This window comes from Rhincodon typus, chromosome 8, assembly GCF_021869965.1.
Source record: "Rhincodon typus isolate 14 chromosome 8, sRhiTyp1.1, whole genome shotgun sequence".
NCBI lineage: Eukaryota > Metazoa > Chordata > Chondrichthyes > Orectolobiformes > Rhincodontidae > Rhincodon > Rhincodon typus.
In genome coordinates, this window is record NC_063339.1 from 56,906,396 (window position 1) to 56,927,264 (window position 20,869).

Below are 20,869 nucleotides of genomic sequence, written 5' to 3' on the forward strand. Positions count from 1 at the left end.
CTGCTCCTCTGATGCTGCTTGGCCTGCTGTGTTCATACAGCTCTACACCTTGTTATCTCCGACAATTAAACCTAAGCAGCTCCTTCTGACTAGTTGCACCAGCATATGTAGATCTCTGGGAGCGTACTGGCTGTTTTGTTCCTCACCTGGGAAATGATGTGGTGTCAGAAGCCCCAGGAGTGTGAAGTGTAAACTGAATGGTATTTTTATATATAAATTACTTTAAATATTAAGTTATTGTGAAAAGAATTCCCCAAATTTGCACTAACGTAGCTGATGTATGTTTTTAACATCCAAACAATAGTTACCTGATTGATGTGCCACAGTTGCTGGAGCCTCAACATCATCATAAGATTGGCCATCAGTGATGATGATCAGCACATTCAGGTTGTTGTTCTTCAATTTTCCAAACAAATTCTTTGTGGTGTAAGTAATTGCTTCCCCAGTGGCTGTGCCACCACTCCAGTAAGGGATAGTCTTGATAGCATTTAGCACTGAATCCGTTGTTAAATGATCACCAAACTCAAATTCAGTTCTCTGATTGTATGTGAACTGGACAGCACCAACTCTTGCACCAATCTGATGAATGTCAAAGGATTTCACAATTTCAGTGATGAAGCTTAGAACAGTGCGAAAATTGGCATCCCCAACACTGCTGGATCCATCGATAAGAAAGCCAAGGTTTACTGAATTGTAACAAGTTCTACTACATGTCATCTGGCTGTAGGAGCACAACCTTTGTGCTAAAGGTTTTATAAACTTGTACGTCCCAAACCAGTTTGGAATAGCATAGGAAAAGAACCCATTGTTTTTGCAAACAATCTGTGAAAGCAAAGAAAAAGGTGCAAAGTAATCATCGAGCAATACTACAGGTGATGGCAAGGAATTTTTGCCACATTTGCTCTTGGTTTGGAGACAATCATTTTTGAGTAATATTGAGTTAAAGTCTACATATGATATGCGTAAATGGAATTAACAAACATCTAAATGCTGGTGAAATTTATAGTAGTAAAGAAACCAATATTTATTGCTAATGTTAGATTTTGCTGACATTAAATGCTTAGAAATAAAATGTTGCATGAAATAATACAGATGACTGAACCCTCTAAAGCTTGCTTGTTTTTGGTGTAATTGTTACTGATAACGAAGCACTGTGAGATCGCTCTTATGCTATAAACCAGAATTCAGTCCAACAACTTCATTCACAAATTGTTCTGCACATTTGTCCACAATATGATGGAATTTGTGGTAAACCCATTACAATTTCTGCAAATTATCAACTGTATTTAGGCTTTCTGCTTATGGTTCTCCTGAAGTGTGTATCTAGCCAAGATGTGTTTCAATGAATCTGTCACTTTTCGAAATATGTAAAATGTAGCAAATTTGTTAATTTCATAATATGTGCTCAGAAACCTTTAAGAAATGCACAGATTAAACAATATTTGTTACACCTATTAAAAGGAGTAACAAAGTTAGGAGATAATGAGGGCAAAAAGCAAAGCTTTCATAATTGATAGGCAAACACATGCACATGACAAAGTGCTAAGGGGAACTATTGAAATATCAGTTGATGTGGATTGCAAATGTTTCATCTTATTTATTACTAGAAATGTAGAATACAACAGGTTGCATTATTTAATTTGTCACATTGAAAGGCTGTAGGTTGCAGTCTGTTAGCAATTACAGAGCCATGATTGCAGTGTGGCCAGCACTCAGACCTGAATGTTTAAAGATATTTAATGGTTTGGAAGGGCAAAGGAACTAGCGTATCTCTGATAATAAATGATAAGGTCAGTTCATTTGTGGGAAATGATTTTGGTTTCAGGAGATCAAGGCGTCTGATCAATTTGGTTGGAGATAAGATACAGCAAAGGGAATACATCATTGGTGGGAGCAGTCTGCAAGCCCAAGTAATTATACAGTGGGATGACTTTAATCTCCATATTGATCGGGCAAAATCAAATTTGCTTGAAAAATGAGTTGGTAGCCTGTATCCAAGACACTTTTTTTGAACAACACATCCGTGAAGCTACTGGAGACCAAGCTATTTTGGATCTGGTAATGTGCGTTAGGCATGAGTGATCATAATATTATAGAATTTCATATTCAGTTTGAGTGTGAAAAATGTGTGCCTGCAACTACTATCTTCAAATACATGGCTATGAAGGTAGACTTGCCTAAAGTGAACTGGGACAATAGGTTAAAAGTAAGATGGTGGAGATACAGTGGCAGGCATTTAGGGAGATGTTTCATAACTTTCAGAGAGTATTTCATTCAGGAAGGAAGACTACCAGAGGGTGTATTATCCATGGCCATTAAGGAATTTAAGGTGCAAATCAAATTGAAAGACAATGCTACAAAGATTAATGGTTGGCCAGACCATTAATGATGTCTTAAAAACCAGCAAAGCATGATGACAAAAATAAGGTGAGAAATTGCAATCAAAGGGAAACCTAGCTAGAAGTATAAAAACAGACACTAAAAGCTTCTAAAAAATGTTAAAAATAAGTTTAGCTAAAGAATGCAATGGTCCCTTAGGTGAGATTGGAATGTTATTAATAGCCATCAAACAAATGTCAAAGATTCTGAAAAAGTATTTTGTATTCATCTTCACTGTAGGGGATGCAAAAAGCACCTGAAATACAGTTGAAAATGAAGAGGCGGAAGGAATTTAGAACGAGTCTTAAAGAGAAAAATTAATGGGATTGCTGATGAGTTTTGAGGATGACAAGTCACTGGACCTGATTGTCTGCATCCCAGTGTCTTAAAAGAAATGGCTGCAGATATATTGGATACATCAGTTGTTATTTTGCAAAATTCCTTGGATTCTGTAAAAGCCCTCATAGTTTGGGAAGTTGCAAATGTGACACCTTTATTCAAGGAAGAAACAGAAAGCAGGAAGCTAATGGCTAGCTGGACTAATGCTGATATCCATTAATAAAATAGAATGAATAAAATAATAGTATTCATAAAATAAAAAGTAGTAATAACTGGACATTTAGAAAATCGTAATACTATCAGTGTTGTCTTGGTTTTGTGAAAGAACTTTGTTGGACGGCATATGCAGGAAGAAATAATGGAAGCTTAAGTGAAAGTTATGGTGATAATCATGAGTAATTATCGTCTACATATATATTGGGTGAATCAGATTGGCAAAGGTAGTCTGGACGATGAGTGCAACATGTTCAAGAGCCAGAGAGCAGATATTCTAGAATTGATAATGTGCAATAAGATAGGATTAATGACCTCAGGGTGAATATGTCTCTAGGTACCAGTCACGATTGAGTTTTGCATTCGGTTTAAGAGCGAGAAAAGTGGGTATAAGGTTAGTATTTCAAACATAAAGGCAATTATGAGCATATGAAGGCAGGCCTGGCTGAAGTGAACTGGAAAATTAGGTTACAGAATCGGTCAATACAATGCAGTGGGAGACATTTATGAGGATATTACATTCAGCAAAAATATATTCCTTGAGAAAGCCCATCAGGGAAGGCACTTACCCAGGCTAACGAAGGAAGTTAAAATCAATGTCAAATTATATGAAAAGTATCATGGCATGGGGCGGCACTATAGCTCAATGGTTAGCACTGCAGCCTCACAGCACAGGGACATGAATTTGATTCCAGCCTTGGGTAACTGCGAGGAGTTTGCACGTACACCCCGTGATTGTTAGGAGGATTGGCCATGCTAAATTGCCCCGTAGTGTCCAGGCCAGGATTGTGCAGACTAGCTGGATTAGCCATGGGAAATGCAGGGTTTCAGTTACATGGGGTTGGGTCTGGATAGGATGCTCTTCGGAGGGTCAGTGTGGACTTGATGGGCCAAATGCCTGTTTCCACATTGTAGGGATTCTATAATTCAAGTTTAGAAAATTGGACAACATAAAAAGCAGCAAAAAAATGAAGGAATAATAAAAATGGAGAAATTCCATTCTAAGAAAAAGCTGCCTAGAAATATAACACAGATGGTAAAAGCTTCTGTGGGTTTTTAAAGAAGGGAAAAAAAGAGTAAGTAAACTGATGAGTAAGTAAAGTGAATTTGATCTTCTAGAAAAGTCTGCTGAATTATTAATAGGAAATGGAGAATTAATTGATGGTATTTTGGATGTGGTTTTATTACAGAAGATACAAATAACATCCCAGAGATAATTGGATTATGAGCTGAAAGAGAGGGAGGATCATAAAATGATTAGAATCACTCAGGAAAGTGTAGTGAGAAAATTATTAGACCTAAAAGCTGACACCTCCCCAGGTTCTGATGAATTTTGTCTGGGGATTTAAAAAGGGGTGGCTGCTGAGGTAATAGATGCACTAGCTTTAATTTTCCAATATTCCCTAGATTTTCAAAAGATCCCATCAGATTGGAAATTTGTCAATCTATCTCTTGTATTCAAGAAAGAAGGGGGACACTTTAGGACAGTTGGCTTCACATAGGGAAATTATTATGAAGAAGATACTATAGACAGCACTTAGAAAATCTCAAAGCAATCAGGCAATGTCAGTGTGGTTTTGTGAAAGAAATATCATAATCGTGTAATGTTTAGAATTGTTGGAGGAAATAACAGGCAATGTAGATGTAAGGGAACTTATGGAAATCATGTACTTAGTTTTCTGGGAGTTATTTGCCGTATTGCCACATTAAAGATTGCTATGCAAAATAAGAGCTAATGGCACAGGTGGTAACATATGAGCATACCAGGGGATTGTTTAACTAACAGGAAACAGCAAGTAGGCATATTGTGTTGTTGCCATGATTCCAAGATGTAACAAGTGGAGTGCCACAGGGATCAGTGCAGGGGCCTCAAAAATTTACCAAAGACTTTGGTGAAAGGATTGTATAGTTGAAAATTTGTTGATGACACAAAGTAGGAAAATAAGTTGCAAAGAATTTTCAAATTAATATAGATGAGTTAAGTGAATGGGCTAAAAATTGATGGAGTAAAATGTGAGAAAAAGTGAACTTGTCCACTTTGGCAGAAACCACAGAAAAGCAGTACACTATTTAAACAGGTTGTGGAATTCTGAGGTACAGAGCGTTCTTAGTAGATGAATCACAAAATTTGTGTGCAGGTGCAACAAATAATTCGTAAGGCAAGTGCAATGTTGTTTATTGCAAGAGGAATACAATATAGAAGTAGAAAATTTCTTGTACAGTTGCACAATGTATGTTTTGAGTACAATGTACAGTTTTGGCCTCCTTATTTAAGAAAGGACGTAGCTGCATTAGGAGCAATTCAGGGAAATTTTATTCAATTGATTCCCGTGATGAGGGGATTATCTTGGGTCTGTATCCACTGGGATTTAGAAGAATGGACAATCTTATTGAAACCTATAAGATCCTAAGTAGACTTGACAACTTGAATACCAAAAAGACGTCCCACCCCCAGCCCATTGTACGAGAAAATAGAACTCGCAACAGAGTCTCAAAAAAGTGTCTCATTTAAGATGGCAATAAGGAAGATTTTTGTTTTCTCTGTATATTGAGAGCCTGTGGAACTCTTCATCGTAGAATGGTATAGACAGTCATTGAATACTTTAAAGTATAGAGATTCTTGTCTAATAAAGGAGTCAAAGAGTATGGTGAGCCATACCACTTTCAGCCATGACCTTTTCTAATGGCACAACAGGTTCAAGGGACTGAATGGTCTGTACCTATTTCTAATGCATGTTTGTGTTTAACAAATTTATTAGAGTTCTTTGAGGATGTAAAGAAGTGAATCAGTATGTTATATATTTGCATTCACCAAAGCTCTTTAGCACTTTCCAAACCCATGAACATTTACTTCTCGAATGACAATGGCAGCAGATAGATGGGAACACCACCACCACCTGCAAGTTCCTCTCTAAGACTCTGACCTTCCTGACTTGGAAATATATCACCATTCCTTCAATATCGCTGAGTCAAAATCCTGAATTCCCTCCCTAATGGCATCATGGGTCTGCCTACAGCAATGGTCTGCAGCAGGTCAGGAAGGCAGCTCACCACCACCTCAAGGGCAACTAGTTCGAGGCAAGAAATGTTGACCCAGCTAGTGACACCCACATTGCCTCAGCGATTTTTTTTGTTAAATTTCAAAAGACAATCAATATGGTACCTCGAAACAGGTTACTGTACAAGATATGAGCACATACTTTGGGGTTATATTTTAGCCTGGATAGTGGACTGGCTAACTACCAGAAAGGCAAACCTTAACTAGTTGCCTCAGGAATCAGTGCTGTGACTTCAACTATTTATGATTTATATTAATTACATGAATGAAGGAACCAACTGTGTTGCAGCCAAATTTGTTGGTGGTACGAAGCTAGATAGGAAAAACAAGTCGCAAGGAAAGTACACAAAGAGTCTGCAATAGAGAGAAGTGAATCAATAAACCTTTTGGCAGATGGAGTTGAATGTGGGAACGTGAGCTTTTCAATTTGGTAGGTAGAATGGAAAAAGTTAGAATTTTAAATGGAATGGGACTACAGGACGTTGTAGTAAAGAAGGACCTGGGTATCTTGTACATACAGTACAAAAAGTTAGTTTGCAGGTGCAGCATAAAATTAAAACAGCAAATGGAATGTTGCTTTTTATTGCAAGGGAGATGAAGCATAAAAGTAAGTTAGTTTTTTGGTACAATTGTGCAAGGTATTGGTGAAATCACATGTAGAGCAGTGCGTGCTGTTTTGGGCACATTACTTAAGGAAGGACATATTTGTAATTGAAGCAATTTAGATGTGCTAGGCTGATTCCTGAGTTGAAGAGGTTGTCTAATGAGCAAAAATTGACAGGTTAGGCAGATACAGCAAACTTTTTATTAACTGACACCTATAGGACCAGGAGTTTGCGGGTTGATCAAATATTCTGAATAATCAAGAGGTGCAAATAATGTAAAAATCCGGCATTTCAGGTGTATAATTTTTGCCAAAGAATGCCAGTTTATAAGATGCCGGTTAAAAAAAGGTTTGCTGTATTCATTGGAGTTTAGAAGAATGGGAAGTGATCTTATTGAAACATATAATATTCTGAGGTGCTTCACAAATGCTAAGGGAGAATCTAGAACCAGGAAATACAGTTTGAAAATAAGGAGTCTCCAATTTAACCTGGAAATAAGGAATGATCTCTTTGAGAGAATCATTAATTGTTGCAATTGATTGAATATATTGAAATCTTTGTTAGACAGAATTTTGATTGACGAGGTAATGAAGACAGGCAAGGAAGTGGAATTAAGGCCACTTCCAATCAGCCATGATTTTATTGACGATTGGAGCAAGCTTGGCCAAAAACTGACTTCAGGCCTCATTTTCTATGTTCTAATGATAATAACTGGTGCAATGAGCTTACCTTATCCATGTAAGTGGGGTCTGGGACCATCTTTTGCTCTTCTGGGATTGCTTTTGCAACTGAGACAATGAAAACATTCATGCCAGATTCTCTGGCCAGATTTGCTGCTCTTTCGATTTCATCTGAGGGCCATCCATCCACCACAACAACTATGACTTTTGGGTACCCAGACCGCGTTCCCTTATCAGGAGTGAAAAAGTTTTCTGTCGTGTGAATTAGAGCTTTACCTAGTGTATAAAATCAACATTATGAATAAACTTGGGAGAATGTATGTAGGAACATGGAGCAATTTAATTTTCAAATGCTCTACTGTGACAAAAAATTGATTGTTGCATGGGATTTTTAATCAGTACAGGAACTCTTGACATCTTTCTCTGTTTCTTCTGAGCCTTCCAGGGCATGTAGGCATTAGAATGTCAATGAGAATAAAAGAGAAGATAACCACAGCTTCTGTCTTCTTTGGATATTTGCTAGGAACTTTGAGATACCATCCAGGCCCTTGCTACCCCATCATTGCATCAAACAGCATCATTGAATTTGAGATCCGAGTACATTTTTTGCAATGATATTTGTGACTAAACCATTTTATACCAGTGTACATGAGAGTCTCCATTAGCTCTGCCAGTACATCACTCTCAAATATTCTTATTACATGGAAAGTAGAATTAATTTAACCTACAAGAGATAACATCTGAACATTAAACAGGAAGCAAAATTAATTAGAATAAAGGAGAACATTCATGATTTATGGAGTACCACTGCCGTAGATGAATTCCTCAACAGATCAGGTAGTTTATTTTAAACAAGGAAGAAAGCCAATTCGGAGTTGGAAATGGGGAAAGAAAGTGATGAATTATTGTTTTTACATCATTAGACCTGTACTTAAACTCCCACTTCACCCAATTCTGCTTGCCACTTGGGATGGGTGTCAGCCAACATTACATTAAACATGTACGATTCATTACTCCCAACTTTGAAATTTTAGCTTTGAGAGGTTTATACTTTAAGAATAAAAAGAAAAAAATGATAGTTGATGCTGGCAAAAGCTGTTTGTTTTTTCAGACTAAAAGTTTCTGTTTCAGCTTTAGGTGATAATACATTCTCGGAATCAGCATTTTACAAGGGTCTGTCGATGCACCTGTTGACACAATATCAAATTTTGCCTTTTTTTCCCCAAAAGAAACTACTCTGCATTAATACACCATGTACAAGTTGTGCTGTGTAGGAAGTCAAGGTCTTTCAAAGGTTTGAAGACAATTTCCTTATCAAGGTAGGCTAGTGGCAATACTGCCAGACCAAGAACTCAGAGGCGGAGAGTTCACAGTCCCATGTGTCACAGTCACAGATGTGTAAATGTAGCCACCACCAGAAAATAGCTTTGAAAGTGGCTAAATATTTGTAGAAATAAAAATAGCCCGCTAATATCCTTCATGAAAGGATGGCTTGCAGATCCCTCCACTAACCTGAGAAGTAGGAATATATAATAAATTGGTGCTTGCTAGTATGACAGACATGTTTGGCTGCACCTTTATTTGTCCTTCTATTGACATTCTGGCTGTCACTTCTCTTTGATCTTGAACAGAATCTTAATATTTCCTCTATTGCAAGAGTCATTGCATCTCTTGGAGGTTCTTGGAGCTTTGGTTTGTATTTAAATCCCTTCAACCTAGACACTTTTAAAGCTTGTCTTCTTTTAATCAACACACATCTTGATTTATTTCATTTTCTCAATGTTCATGATCAATTTCATTATAATTGTTACAAAGATGGAGCCCCTGTTATCATGTAGATAATGTAAAATTACAGGTTAACTATAGTTAAAATACATTTTTCATCAATTTCAAAATTGGAAAAAATGACGAGTTCAAAAATTTAGTTTTGTATCGAAGCTTAACAGCACAGAAGGAGGCCATTCGACACAACTGAACAGTTCCCAAACAGATAGTAAGAACTGCTGATGTGGAGTCAGAGTTAACACAGTGTGGAGCTGGAGGAACACAGCTGGCCAGGCAGCATCAGAGGAGTAGGAAAGTTGACATTTTGGGTTGGCACCCTTCTTCAGAAAGTTGGAGTAATCTAAAACTCATTCTACTATCCCACTGTCTTCCAACGGTTTTGCCTCTTCTTCTGTTTCTTCTGATCAGTGTTTCTTTAAAAAATATCCCTTTGCCTCAAAATCTTCCTGTGATTGGTGCGTAACCAGATTCCTTTAGATTGGAAAATAACTAACACAACTCCTTTATTCAAAAAAGGAGGGAGGCAGAAAGCAGGAACTAACGGGCTGGTTAGCTTAACATCTGTCATGGGGGAAGAGGTTGAGTTATTATTAAAATTGAGATATTATTAAAAATAACAGGACACTTGGGTAAGTTAAAGGTAATTAGGTAGAGCCAACATGGTTTTGTGAAAGGGAAATCATGTTTAACTATTTTATTGGAGTTCTTTGAAGAAGTATGAGAGGTGCTGCGTTTTGATAAGACAAATGAAGGCAGGACTTATGTGCTCAATGGGAAGGTTGTGCCGAACAAAGAGACCGTGGGGTGCAGGTTCATAGTTCCTTGAAAATGGAGTCACAGGTAGACAGAGTGGTGAAGAAGGCATTTGGTATGTTTGCCTTTATTGGTCAGTGCATTGAGTATGGGAGTTGGGAGGTCATGTTGCAGCTGTACAGGACATTGGTTAGGTCACTTTTAGAATGCTGCATTCAAATTTGGTCTTGCTGCTATAGGAAAGATGTTATGAAACTTGAAAGTGTTCAGAAAAGATTTACAGGGATGTTGCCAGGATTGGAGGGTTTGAGCTACTGGGAGATGCTGAATAGATTGGGGCTATTTTCCCTGGATTGTCAGAGGCTGAGGGGTCACCTTATAGAAGTTTATAAAATCACGAGGGACAAGGATAGGGTGAATAGCCAAGGTCTTTTCCCCAGGGTAGGGCAGTCCAAAACTAGAGAGCATAGGTTGAAGGTGAGAGGAAAAGGTTTAAAAGGGACTTAAGGGGCAACATTTTCATGCGGAGGGTGGTGTGTGTATGGAATGAGCTGCCAGAGGAGGTGGTGGAAGCTGGTACAATTAAAAAGCATCTGGATGAATATATGAAGAGGAAGGGTTTAGTGGGATATGGGCCAAATGCTGGCAAAAGGGACTATTAATTTAGGATATTTGCTTGGCATGGACAAGTTGGATTGAAGGGTTTGTTTCTGTGCTGTACATCTCTATGATTCTAAGTAATTGTGCTGTAGATAAACAAAAACAAGTAGAAGTACTTAGATTTCCAGAAGGATTTTGATATGATGCCACATCAAAGGTTATTGTAGGTTATTAAAACTGATGGTGTACATGATAACATATTGGCATGGATAAAATATTGGTTTTCTACAGGAAGCTGAGAATAGGAATAAATGGATTTTTTCAGGCTGGCAGTATATCACAAGTGGTGTGCCACAGGGCTCAATGCTTCACTCTTTACAATTTATAGAAATGATTTGGATGGGGGAGTTGAAGGTATAGTAGCTAAATTTACTGATGAGACAAAGATAGGTAAGGAAGTGAGTTGTAAAGATGAACTATCGACCTTACAAGGGATATAGAGTAGGCAAAGACCTGGCAAATGTTATAGTGAGGAAAATGTGAAATTGTCGATTTTGGCAGAAAGAATTTAAAGAAGTACATTCTCAAAATGGTGAGAAATTTGAAATTGCAAGTGTAAAAATTTTAACAGAAAGTGAAAATATGCTGGATACTTTGCAAGCATGTTGAAAATTAGTTAGGGATAAACCATACAGAAGATTTAAATTTACATTTCAACAAGAAATTATATAGAGGTCTCTTGGAATATTTAGCTCTGTGACTGTTATAGTTTACTTAGTTTTCAATTTCCTTGTTTGTAATGGATGAATTTCAGACCAATCATATAAAGTCCTTTGAAATAGCACTAAGCTGTTTCCCATTGGGATGTATCTGAAAGCTAAGCTTTCTATCTTGCAATGAGAGAATTTTGGACATTCTCCAGTTGAGCTTTACTGTGCTTTGCAGTAACACCAGCAATGTTGATAATCTAGAAATAGAAACAATGATTCAGTCTGTCACTGAATGTGCATAATAATTTCCTGCAGTGAGGACATCGTTGCCCTGCAAGAAGTCATTAAGAGTTGTCAATTCAGGCTGCAATTACCACCAATAATTGCAGATTGTTGAACCAGTTTGTATTACTAAAGAGAAAGTAGTTGGTCATTGGAGAATTTTCCAGATTGCTGTCAAAAATGCTTTGTCTAAAAGCATTTTTAAAATGCCATATTAGAGTTGTATAGTTTGGAAGGACTAATGTATATATCATTTGAACTGAAACTGGAAAAGGGAGTTTTGAACTGCTTTTTGCTGACAATGAACCAGTTTTTTTTTACTATAACCAAAGGAAAAGTGGAACTGTGTGATCACAGTTACACAAGGTCTTGTAATTTTTATTTAAAATTTGATACTCTTGTTAGACAGTCTAGCTTTTGGGTTGAAGAAGATGTAACTACCTAGCAACAGCTTGTGGATTACTTGTAAGGAACAGTTTGTCACAGAACTGAGAGGAGAGGATTCAGTTGGACCGAGATCTCCATAAGCCTGGAAGCAAAGAAGATTGATCTCTCCCCCTCTCGCTCTCTTTTTCTCTCCCTCCCTCTCTCTCTCTCTCCGTGACTGGAAGATAAGTAACACTCAAAGACTCTGTAAAGAAAAAAACTTTTACTTCAAGCCAAGACCTAGGTCCAGCTGACCAGCTACTGAACTGAGAATTACCACAGTTGACAACGATATATTATCATCAAGACCCCAAAAGGAACTGTAAGAAAGTCACCTCATTTTCCCTTGTTTGTACTCTTCATCCACAGACTTTGTTCCTTTTTGCCGATATTTTCCAGCCACAATATTTCTGAAAATCTGTTTGTCTTGTCTGTCCTAATTGTGAATAAATGTATGTGTGTTTGGATTTATAGAGGGTATACTTTATGTTTGAATATTAGTAATTAATAATCCATTTTGCCACCTGCTAGAGGTGTCTGTTGTAATAAATAAGTTTTTGTTTTCTTATTCATAGATGAAACCTGGTGTGAATTCCATTTATCCTAGATAGTGGTCACAGCCAGACATTAGACATCCCACTGATTAAATTGGACGTATTTTACATTATTGATGGCCTTCAGTATAGTGGAGCTTGATTTCCAGTGCTCTATTGCCATCGGATCTATGGCAAGTGCTAGCACAAATCAAGATTCCATTCTACAGCAACAAATAGACAGTGCATATTAACACTTCCACTTGTTCATATTGCATGCCAAGGTCCAATTCCCAGTTCAGAAAGTTAAGAAAGAGAGTTAAGGAAAGTTCACATTAGAAATCTGCCTTTTGGCCAGATCATGGTTGATCATCTATCTCTATTTTCCTTGGTGTCATTAACCTCTGAAGATTTATTGATTTTTGTCTTGAACGTGTTCAGTGATGAAGATCCTGCAGCCCTCTGGGTAGAGAATTCAAAAGCTTCACCACATTCTGAATGAAGAAAATCCTTATCTCAGTCTTAAATAGCTTAACCCTTATTCTGCTATTGAGTCCTCTAGTTCTACACTCACCAACCAGGGGAAACATCCTACCTAGACTTACCATATCACAGCCAGTGAGAATTTTGTAAGTTTTTGTTGGAGTGCCTCTTATTCTTTGGTGCTGTAGAAATTACAGGCCTGGTTTCCTCAATCTCTCCTCATAAAATAATCCTGTCATTTTAGGGATTAGTCTGCCGACCCTCTCGTGCACATACTGTATGGCAAATACATCCTTCCATAGATGTGGAGATCAAAACGGTCCACAATACTCCTGTTACAGTCTCACCATACAATTGCAGTAAGGCAGTTTTACTTCTATACGCAAATTCCTTTGCAATGAAGGCCAACATACCCTTTAGCTTCTTTACTAATTATTGAACTGCCTACTAGCTATTAGTGACTCATGAACAAGGACATCCAAGTCTGTTTGGACACCAACCCTTCCTAGCTTCCATCATTTAAAAATATTCTTTCATTTTATTCTATCAATGTGGATAACCTTACTCTGATTTCCATCATATCCCATCTGCCATATTCTTGCCTGTTCACTCAGCCTGTCCAAGTCCAGTTGAAGTTTCCTTGCACCCTCATCATAATTCTCTGGTTTCTGTCTGTGAACCAATTCTCAATTTGTATTAGTATTTTACCCTGAATCCTATGTGGTCTAATTTTATCTACAAACCTTCTGTACGACACCTCATCAAAAGCCTGCTGAAAATCCAAATATATTCACTGGTTAATCTTCATCTATTCTACAAGTAATATCATTCAAAAACTCCAAAAAATTTGACAAACATGTTTTCCCTTTTATAAATCCATCTTGGCTCTGCTCAATCATACCACTAGTTTCTAATTGCCCAGTTATCACAGTCTTTATAACACATTCTAATAATTTCCCTCCTGCCAGTATCAATATATCAAATCTCCTATTCTGCCTCTCCTCTCTCTTTAAATAGTACCACTTCCCAGGCTGCAGGAACCTTTCCAGAATCTATAGAATGCATCCATTATCTTTATAGTCACCTCTTTTAGCATTATGGGATGTAGCCTATCGAGTCCACATGATTTACCAACCTTCAATCTAGTTAATTTTTCAAGTACTACTTCTGCATTAATACTAATTTCCTTTAGTTCCTCAGTTTCATGAATCCCCTGGTTGCCTTACATTTCTGTGAAATCTTCCTCCGTAAAGACAGTTAGAAGGTAATTGTTTAGTTTCTCCACCATTTCCCTGTTTTCCACTATAAATTCACCCGCCTCCACCTGTAATGGGTCTATATTTGTCCAAGCTAATCTTTTCTTATTTGCATATGTAAAGAAACAGTTCACATTTATGTTTCTCATTGGTTCACATTTATAACCTCTTTTCCCTTTTTAAAATCTACTTCCTTGCACATCCTTTTCTGAGTTCTAAATTGCCCCAGTGCTCAGACTTAGCACTTTTTCCCGGCATTCATGTAATCCACTTCGTTTGCTCCAAAGCATTCCCTTATAATATCATCTGAATAGCTTTCTCATCCATCCTAACAGGTATTTTCAGAGTGACAGAAACTTGTTTGCCTATTCTGACAATGGAAATATCTCTGTAGGACAGGACCTATAAGGGCTAGGAAGATTCTTTCCAAGACAGTAGAAATTTCAAAATTATTGTTCCCTACATTTTAAATAGCAAAGTGATTAATAACTGGGAAACCAGTGAATAAATGAACTTCTGTGTAATTAGTAGCAGATTTCACAAAATGCTTCCAAACTACATAAGAAAACTTACATTGATTTGTACTTTGCTCATTCTATGTTTTCATATTTTTAAATATTCGATTATCTGCATTTATCTTTCTTTTAATATTTAACAGTAGTTTGTTTCTTCTGTTATTTAATCAAAAATTTTCTTTTGAACTACTGAATTAAAATTTCTTCCCTTTTTTTCCCCAAAGTTTCTATGCAAATGTGTGTCTTACTTTTTCGATGAAAGAATTAACCTGTTAGATTTAAATGGACCAATTAATTGAAAGTATTATAGTAGCAGCTTTTTTAAAAATGCAAAATTGAGAGAAAAAGAATGTAGGCAGTAAGTTAAATGATCATCAAGCAATGGGAATGGTGAGGACTGAATAGGAGAGAAATCATGTAATGCAGGTTAAGCGATACCTGATTTCTCAGCAAGGGCACATCAACAATTCATTCTGTATGTGTGGTAGAGAACCGCATTAATGTATCAGTGGGTCAGGCAGCATTGCATTAATGTGTCCATGGGACCTTTTGCACTCTTTGCTCAGATTATATGCCTGTATTCCTAGCCATTTTCCAGAATGGATTTTCAAATGAAATCTGATCTCATACTACAATGATTTGCTATTTCTAGATTTTGAAAATTGTTGCCAGCATGTTTGTCGGTAATTTTTTTGATAAAAATGCAAATTTAATCAGATCATTTGTGATTTTTAAAAAAAAAATTACTGTTGATAACCAACAAGTTCATTATTTGTTTTTGGAATAAACCGTAATAGAGAACAACTAGACAATGGAAAATAAAGGTTTAGACCAACTATGGCTTCCTAAAAAGAAAATCCAAACATCAAATATAAAAGTAGTAGTCAAGAGGTGCAGTATAATGCTTTATCAATGCACTGCAACATGAATTGATCTGATCAGGATTTACACTGAAATCATATACATTGTGACATCCCTCAAAGCTGAATTATCCAAAGGGAATGTTGGTACGTGCTTATTGTAATTGTTGGTTCTGAAATCAACACACTGACATACAATCTTGTTTAGGGATTAATATGCACAGTCAGCAGTAAGGGAAATAAAAGGGTCGGGTGAAGCAATATTCTGTAGTTACGAGGTCACTTCCCTATTTTTCTAGAATAATTTGCAGTTCCAGGTTAACATCTTAATCAAGTGTTGGGAAGCAGAGTGAAGAGAACAGAACTTAAAACAGGAAAAGTATTAATTTTTCAAATTTAAAATATGTAATTGACAATAATATTAATCAGGTTGTTGTTATGAGACCATATCACTCACCAACATTGGTGCTACCTCCTCTGTAAGTCACGTTTTTGATTGCAGAGGCCACGTCCTTTGAATTAGTGAAATTTTTCAAGTTGAATTCAGTTTTAGGATTCTCACTGCAAAAGTAATACATGAAGTGCAACTGAAACACTGTGATTATGATGGTTATAATGCTTATATTTTTACTAACGGTTGCAAATGTTACTCAAGTCTGACTATACAAATATTTAGAAAAGAATTTTGCACGATCATTTCTCACTTTGTTTACCTTACTTGTACAATGCCAACAAGTGGTCCTTGTGGTCCAATACCAAGTGAGTTGGTGACTCTAATGACAAAATTCTTCTGAAGCTCAAATCTACGTTTACCAAGATTCCAGCTCCCATCAAGCAAGAAAGCAATGTCAGCTTTGCACTCTGTAGATTAAAGAATTACATTTCAATACTTCTCATTCAACAAATACAACTCAAACAAGATGTTGTTTCGATCTCAGTAGGTGGCCCTATTAGACAAGTCAGATTCCAGAGTGCATCCTAGCTTCACAGACTGTAAAGTTTATTACTGCAAGTCAGATACTGTGGTGGGTAGTCACAGATATATTTGTATGAGACTGTCAATGTACTTTTAACAAAAGAAAATAAGTTTATTATCCCAAAGGGGGAAAGGGTAAAAACATGTCCTTGCAAGACAATTTAGAAATATCATAAATAACAAAAAGAGGCAGTGAAGTATCACTTCTGACATCTTAAATTTTGTTGTAGTGAACTAAGGCAATTACAAACATTTCCTTCCGTTTTCTGCACATTCACAAGATGAGATTCTCTCTAACTCTCCCAGAGATACATGGACAGTATAACATACTTGGACAACTTTGAGGCTGCTAAAGTCTTATTTTCATCTCTGCTGGCTGAAATACCTCATCAAACTAAACTGTTCTTTTGCTTTCATGAACATTTCTGAACTCAACCCATTTGTCCCCTGGTTTTCATTTTTTGGTCATTAAGACGCAAGTTAACAATCAGCATAAATGATCTCACCAGGTCATTTGTTGAGTCCTTTAGCTTAAGTCACATAAATTCTTGGCAGTCTATCTTAAAACTACTGCTCTAAATTACTTTCTGATCCTTTCTTTTAAAAAAAAATCCGTCCTTCACAACACTGAAAACATAAAACTCATTTAACATCATGCTAGATTCAAGTTCCCAAATAATGATATATTATAAACTTTGATCATAACTTCCAGCAACACCCCACCAAAAAAAAATATTTTTAGGAGGCAATTTTCCATCAGTGTCCTCATCGCTATTTCTATTTTACACCAACAGTAATAACATATTTACATTAAACATGAGGATTTTCATCATAATCATATTCTAAACAAATCCATTTTTATCACAACATCCGTATTTGCTACTGACAAACTATCAATCATAACATTAAAAATCATTCATATTGCAGGAAATTAAAAAGTATGCGGTTGCAGTATTAAACTCCAATGAAACAAATTAATATTTATATTAAGGAAATTTTGTGGAATGTTAAAGGATTGCTGTCTCTATAAATATGTTTCTGCTGAGTTATTGGATATCTGGACCTCAAAATGTTGTAGAGCCACTACTAGGCACAGTGTTTCTTTCTCCACTGTCAAATATTTTTGTTAATGAATTTAATTTGTGTGACAAATAACTGACTAGCAGTTCAATTCTCATCTCATCCTCATATAGTAACACTGCATCACACCAATGTCAGTGATATCAAAAGCTAACTTAAATCTTATCAGAATTAAGAGCTGCTAAAACTGATGCAGTAGTCAGTATAACTTCCAAGTTATCAAAGGCGCTCTGTCATTCTTTTCGCCACTCAAATCTTTTCCTTTCTTTAACAAAATTGTCAAAGGATCCACTAAAGCACTGAAATTCAGAAAAAAAGTTCTGATCAAATCCACTTATGCCAATACATTGCAGAAATTCACATTTTGGTTTGGGGAAAAGACAATCTCAACTACACTTTGTTTTACTTCTCTGGGTGCTATTCAGGGTTGTCTCACAGTGTGGTCCAAATAAGTAACTTTTGCTTTGTCAAATCTACTTTTATCTAGATTTATGATCAAACTGGCTGTTTGTAACTGTTAAAGTCGTCTATCGATGTCTTTAGAGAGAGAGATGGGTACTGCAGAGGATAAAGTGCTTTATGGTCCCTTCTAGTTCCACTTTGATTTGGATCCTTTCCCCTCTCCCTACATTTCCCATACCTTTGGGTGGTCTGCATTGCCTTAATGGGCTTTGCATGTAAATTGATCAATCAGAGAACATGAGTGATTCACTGGTGGTGGTTAATCAGTAAAAGAATACCACAGGTGGTTTAGTGATGGGAAAAAGTATTCAGTTCAGTGTTAGAGCACTTCTGGATATTAAAAAGAAACAGTTTGTTCGAGTGTTATAAAAGCTCCTTCTAGATTTGACTGAATGGAACCATGTTGTCCATATATAAAACACGTTTGTATATCACTTGATGACCTTTTTGGTTAATCATTGAAAAATTGCTGGTGTATTTTCATTCCAAACAGCATGATTTCACTTTGCTAAAGTCCATCTGGTGTTACAAAAGCTGATATATCTTTGACTGTAACAGTCAATGGAGCTTACCAATATCCTTTTAACAAATCTTTTTTCCAACCAACTGGACCTGCCTATCCTCTCGATGCAATCCTTTAATTGTGCAATTGGATGTGAATTTGCTTTTGTCAGTGTGTTGACTTTGTAATAATCAATACACAGTTATTGTGAGCCATCTAGTTTTAGCTCCCACACAATAGCTGAGCCTCAACTACAATGACTCAATTCAATAATGTCATTGGCAATTACAAATGTAATCTCTTTTCTCTCTCAAACTAACTTCTCTGGGTTGAGTCTGTAACGGTGTTATTTTAGGGGAAACACATTCCCTACATTACCATTAATTAGAGCCAAAGTCATTTTCTCCTGGCTGATTTACAAAATTGATTCATGAATCTATTAAAGCTTTTGCAACTTGCTTCACTGGTTTTTCTGGGAGATGGCATCGTATTCCATTTAATGCTTTAAACATCTCTGTAACATTCAATTTGATTACCGAAGGTTTGGATTTTGAATTTTCAATTTCTGAATCATTTTCCAATTGTTATAAATTTTTATTTCACTCCCTGATCCTTTCACCACCTTAAATACAATTCTCCCCTGTCCATCTTCCCATTATTGTCTCACTGTCAGTTCTGATATAATGCGATATCCATTCTTGTACGATCTCACATTATAAGAAAATTGTGCAATAACTGCAACATTTAAAGTGATGGGGACGGAATCGCATTATAGTTAATACAGGTATGGAAAGTTTGTGTTCTACAAATAGTGTTCTAAAATTCTTCAGTCGTTTTAAAACCAATTTGCGTTGAAGAAACAAGCATTATATGAGAGATAGTAGGAACTGCAGATGCTGGAGAATCCGAGACAACAAGGTGCAGGGCTGGATGAACACAGCAGGCCAAGCAGCATCACAGGAGCAGAAAGGCGAACTGACTGTATTAACATGTCACACTCACTGATTATATGTGATTTGATGATATCCTGTGAACCTTGTTTTTTAATGGACCCCCAGTGACAGATGGCTGTACTAACATCTTTTCTCCAGCAACAATATTCTGAGCTGTGTCTTCTCCAACTGATTTATTTTTAATGACTTGTTGAACATCTTTAAAATACCATTTGGCCAACTCTCACACTTTGATCAGTTTCTTTCAGAAACATGGCACATAGGTCAAAAGTGTAGTCTCTGAGCTTTGGTTTATAAACTTTTCTTTGATTCATTAATTAAGAAGGTTTCTCACCACATTTCCATATATGAGTTTAAAAGAACGTAACCCTGCAGGTGCATGTGAAATATCTCGAAAGTCAAACAGTATCAAGGGAATTCCTTGTCCCAATCATTACAACATTGATTAATTATATTTTTGAATGTTTGTGGCATAAAATTTGGAGCTTTATCTGATTGCAATTCTTTGTGTAATCCATATCTTGTAAACAAAAACTGGTCTAACATTTTATTTATCATTTTGCCATAATTTTCCCCAAAGGCACTGTCTCAGGAAATCTTGTAACATCCATAACTGTAAAAAGGACACTGATTCCCATTTCTGGTTTTTTGATGCCAAGACCTTGTTAAACAGTTTTTTAAAGCTGGTATCGGAATTGAAGGTGCAGGTTTAATTGATGGTAATGATTTCCTCATCGGGTCATACAGCATGGAAACAGACCCTTTGGTCCAACCAGTCAAGGCCAACTATGTTCCAAAACTAAACTAGTCCCACCTGCCTGTGCTTGGCCTGTATCCTTCAAAACCTGTCCTATTTGTGAACTGATCCAAATGTCTTTTAAACGTTGTAACTATACTTTCGTCCACCACTTTCTGTGCTCATGATCTAACATGTATGGTATTTTTGGCAAAATTTACATCCATCTTTATGTAATCCTGGCCAATAAAAAATGTTAGCCTGTGTTTTCTAATATCTAAGGGATATATTATTGGAATTTTGAGAGCCGCTCCTAAAAGTTTGTTCTGAAACTCAGAATAAACGGCCACTGATAGCCTACTATCCGTTCCTTATTGTCTGGTACTTGACCTGGTCCCCTTTCGCTCATTTAACACCTCATTTAAATAATAATACCCAGGTATTAATTTGATTCAATTTCAGAATAGGCTGTTAGATAAAGCTCTCTCATTTCCGGCTCTAACTGTTGCATTTCAATTAAGGCAGATATTCTAAACGTGTCACCTTCTTTCTTTTCAATTTTTTTCACTTAAGTTTTCAAAAATAACAATAGATGACTGAATTTCCAAATTATTTCCCATATTCATATTCTCCTTCTCTTCCTGTCCATTTTTTTGAGGCTGAGATCTAGACAAAACACAGTC

General features: G+C 36.6%; 1 protein-coding gene across 2 annotated transcripts in view; it reads right to left on the reverse strand.

Annotated features, from left to right (window-relative positions):
• The window catches only part of coch (coagulation factor C homolog, cochlin (Limulus polyphemus)), a 64,822-nt gene that overhangs the window by 3,330 nt on the left and 40,623 nt on the right, over positions 1 to 20,869 (reverse strand). For both annotated transcript variants that reach the window (XM_048599893.1, XM_048599892.1), the window contains 4 exons: positions 16,191 to 16,338; positions 15,935 to 16,038; positions 7,324 to 7,550; positions 309 to 822 (listed from right to left, as the gene is read on the reverse strand). In XM_048599893.1, coding sequence (XP_048455850.1) covers positions 309 to 822; positions 7,324 to 7,550; positions 15,935 to 16,038; positions 16,191 to 16,338 — 993 coding nt within the window. The remainder of the gene's footprint in view (positions 1 to 308; positions 823 to 7,323; positions 7,551 to 15,934; positions 16,039 to 16,190; positions 16,339 to 20,869) is intronic.